At 38.3% G+C, this 4,269-nt stretch overlaps 1 protein-coding gene across 1 annotated transcript; it reads right to left on the bottom strand.

The window, feature by feature from the left end:
- Positions 1-446: 446 nt before the first annotated feature.
- On the bottom strand, positions 447-1,805 carry LOC113360763 (F-box protein At5g07610-like). The gene has a single exon (XM_026604228.1). It carries the CDS (start codon positions 1,803-1,805, stop codon positions 447-449), a length of 1,359 nt encoding a protein of 452 aa, XP_026460013.1.
- Positions 1,806-4,269: the final 2,464 nt, after the last annotated feature.

The raw sequence follows: 4,269 nt of genomic DNA, 5'->3' as shown, positions 1-4,269 counted from the left end.
AGAGATTATTATAGACCTTCGGAAAGCACCTGCAATTTTATCTTATTTTTGGATCGACAAAATGGAAACTGTCTAAAAAGGGGGCAAACTAGCACCAATGGATTGATAATAGCAATCTAAGTACAGCATGAAACAAAAGACCCAACCAACAAGGCCTAACTAATTATTACACGAAGAAGATGATGAGTGTCTTATGTACTAGTACTGCAGCCAACAGAAGACCCATCTTTGTACATAAAACAGTTAGCTAGAGTGTTATGTACTAGTACTGCAACCAACAAAAGACCAAGAGTCCATCTTTGTACATAAAACAGTTAGCTAGATACATGATATTGCAGCTTTACGCCGAAGCTAAACCACCAAAAGATATCACAGTACAGTTACAGGTCGCCGTGAAATTGAATGAAAACAAGTGTATATATCCCCAGAAGTACCAAATTTCATTGTCACGCAGAAGCCAACGAATTGATATATTGATAAGCATGGAAAATTCTGCACTGTTGCCAATGCCCACGAATAAAGACTGGCTCTATGTCATGAACTTTGTTGAGGCTAATCTCTTTAAGATCATATGAAATAACCTTATCCCTTACTTGGAAAACCAACTTTGCCGACTCTTCTTCTTCACCCTCTTCTCCTTCTTCACCATCAACTAATAAAACTTTTAACTCATCATTTTCAAAATTGCTATACCCAATTTCCTGAAGATGTAACAGCACTCTTAATTTCCAGAGATCGACATGGTATATTACATTCCATCCGGTGCAACCAGTCTTCATCTCAAAGATATTGAGACTCGAAACATTAGCCCATCTAGTGCAATCAGTTTCAACATAATACAAACGACCCTTGCACGCACCGAAATACAAACTATTCTTAACCGTCGTTCTATCTGGCATCTGTACTACTCCAATTAACTCTCTATCAATATCGAAATAAACCAAAGAGTCATGGACGTTATGCCAATTCAACAAACCATTCCAGTACACACCACAACCATAGATATTAGTTAAACTACATGAATATCCAACCAGCCTCCATGTACATGTTTCGGAGTAGTAAATCTCAATCTGACATTCATCTGCTTTGTCACTCTCCGAAATGCAAACAACCTTGTAATGAGGTGATCTAAACGGATTGAAAGCTAAACTAACACTGAAACATGACTCGTAACCAGGCTTCCTATGTTCAGAACTCGGTAAGATGGTATACCGTCCTGTGGTTGGATTGTAAACGTAATAGTTTCGAGCAAATTCTGCTATGTTACTGCATATCCCAAAAGTACTACACAACAAAAGACCATTACAAGACTGTTCAATCTGTATACCTCCTGGATCGTTAGCAAAATTTAGATTTTCCGAAACGGTTATAGCATTCCTGACATCCGAATCAATAGAGATAAACTCAAATTCTGGTAAATTATTCCCATACTCATTTAGCCAATATTTGTGCAAGAACAGCCCTTGAATAGAACGGTGGTGAAGCCGGTATTTTCTATCATTGCGATGTTTTTGGATGAAATATGCATCTGAAATAAGTGAAGACCATTGTTTTGATACACATTTGAATCTACACAATGATTTTCTAGGAAGATACAGTAATAGTTGTGCTAAGATATCATTGTTGTTACCGATAACTGACGACGACGACGACGACGACGACAATGCTGATGAAGGTGAAATCGAATTGTGAGGATGATCATAAAGGGGGGATTCGGAACTTACCTGATTAGAGAGTGATAGTAGTTTCTTGAGATTACGAATATCAAGAATTGAAGTTTGCATCGTAACATGATTGAACACCATAGCCGATTGTAAGTGAAAGTATAAAATTCAATGGACAAACCCTAAATATAGTATGAGCTTCAAGTTTTGTGCCAAAATAACATGGAGGAGGATGATTTAGTCATAGGCCCGGGAGTAGACGGATCCATTCATGGGCTTAGATGAATTGACTTTGTATATTTATCCTCCAAGGACCAATCAAGGTAGGGGCGAATTAAAAAGTTTCAGTCAGCTCTGCTTCGTCATCCTGACGTAAGCTCTCTTTTTCACTTCATGTTCCCTGCAAATCAAACTCTGAAAATCCTTCTTGCTAGTATTCATCAGTTAATTCACTTCGTTGTTATCATCATTGGTAGTTATATCAATTACAAAATTTTCTCTCTTCTCTGCTCTTTCTTTGATCAAAAGACTTGCACAAAAAATTTCCACTACAGAAAGTGCAACTCAAAAACAACATTCAACAATTTCCAGTTCAAAAGTAAACAGTTCATTAAATTCTTTCCAAAAAGTTTCCAGATCAGTGTTCATCATTACAACCCAAATCCATTCCCAAATTGTTAGATTCATACTACCTGCGAACAAACTGGAAATTACCCTGATCTAACAAACTTGAAACATTTACCCCATGTACTAAACCATCAGAAACATCATATCCCATACCAAGTTACTAAAACTGGAAAAAAAAAACAGTATTGTTCATCAATATAACCTTCAGAACCCCACTTTCTACACACATCAACAACACCATCAAACTAGAAAAGAAGTCGGACACATAACTGAGAAGGAAAACAAAATACTTACAACCATCTGCAACAAAATAAAGAAGAGTGGGAACAAGATCAAACATCGGAAAAGCTGCTTTGTGAAGAACTTGTTGACCGTTTTCAGAATTTACTCTAAACCTGAAAATCTAGCTCTTTCCGACGCCTGTGAAGAGACTACCAGAAGTCCTCTTCATCTATTCCCCATCCCTCTTCTTCATACCTTTCACTATCATCACTGTCAGACTATGCTGATGAAGTATCACTCGATGATGCAGTATCCTCATTCTCTATATCTTCGTCAGTTCCTCCATTCTCCATCTCGGCATATTGCATCTCTGTATCCCTCTCCTCAGGCTCACCCTCTCGCATGGTCCTTGCTAAAATCTTTGGATTGGAAAGACCATACTGGAAACGACTCCGTAAACTGCGCTCATGATATACATCCATTATCCTCCGATCCTCAGCCGCATCAAAGTATAGATCACTGGTGTCGATCACCTCCACAACATACTCAAAACCCTCACCATCAGAAGCCTCAGAATCACTCTCTGTCTCGCTCGCATATTTTGGGGCCTTGGAATGCTTCTTAGCCCATTCCTCATCTTTTCTATTTCTCCTTTCCAAATACTTTGGCTTCCAGGCGGCATACAAGTTCTCAATCCTTTCCTCTTCCATCTGACGTAATCTCTCTTGCTCTTCCCTCTGACGGATTATCTCGTGTGCACGACGATCAATCTCTGCTTGAATTTCAGTTCTCAGATTCTGAAGCTCTTATGTGCTTAATCTTTGAACAAGGGACTTGGCTTGCTCATACTCAGAAGATGATGGTTCAATCGGAGGTCTTCTTTCACGAACATTGGGAGGATTTTGATAAACCATTTCTTAAACTTTATCTTTTTCTCTTAGTTCTTTCCTTTTCTGTGAAAAAACAAAAACAAAATTATCCTGGATATGTTAAACTCTCGGCTAAACACCCATTTAAAGACCCAATTGTTCCAATTAAATCCCATTTATGGCGCTTGGTTAACCGTCATGTTGCTTTGTTTACTACGCCCATTCAAATCCATGCGTACCCCTTTCACGCTAATAATCATAATTACCCTATCAAGACCTATTTTCAACACCTAGTCTTTGATGTCACCATTACTCCTTTTGGAACTGCCATTAAGGGAGGTCTTGGAAGGTTACAAAACTTTGATGTTTCTTTTTGGGGCCTAATTAAAATTTTATGTTTTATGCAGATTAGAAGAATGCAACATCAGTTGATAGGCACCATTGCGGTATGAGACATGTCTGCCAGATGGGTTGCTAGTTCTATCACCAAACCTAAGCCTTCATTTGACCTACAACAACCCTTCAAAACCATCAACTACAACATAACTTTTCTCTTCATCCCAATCTTTATTCCCCATCCTACATATTTGCTACCATTATTATCTTTGGCAGTTTTCACCATCATACCTACGTCAGTCTATAAAAAGACAAACTCATTAATAATACACCAACCCAAAACCATGTCAAGGCTACATACCATTCTCGTCCATCCCAGGTATACCCACAAAGTATTATTGAATTTGTCCTTACCTTGGTATCTTATCATCAAACTCACGTGAATGTCTCAAATCTGAAAATATCCATAAAGTATGACATCTCGTATGATGAACCCCCTCCCCAACACTGTCCCTGTGATAGACACATTTTTGTGTCTTATATAATCTCAA

The sequence above is a fragment of the Papaver somniferum genome, chromosome 3, assembly GCF_003573695.1.
Source record: "Papaver somniferum cultivar HN1 chromosome 3, ASM357369v1, whole genome shotgun sequence".
Classification (NCBI taxonomy): Eukaryota; Viridiplantae; Streptophyta; class Magnoliopsida; order Ranunculales; family Papaveraceae; genus Papaver; species Papaver somniferum.
Note: the sequence above shows the minus strand (reverse complement) of the source record. Positions and strands in the feature narration are given on the sequence as shown.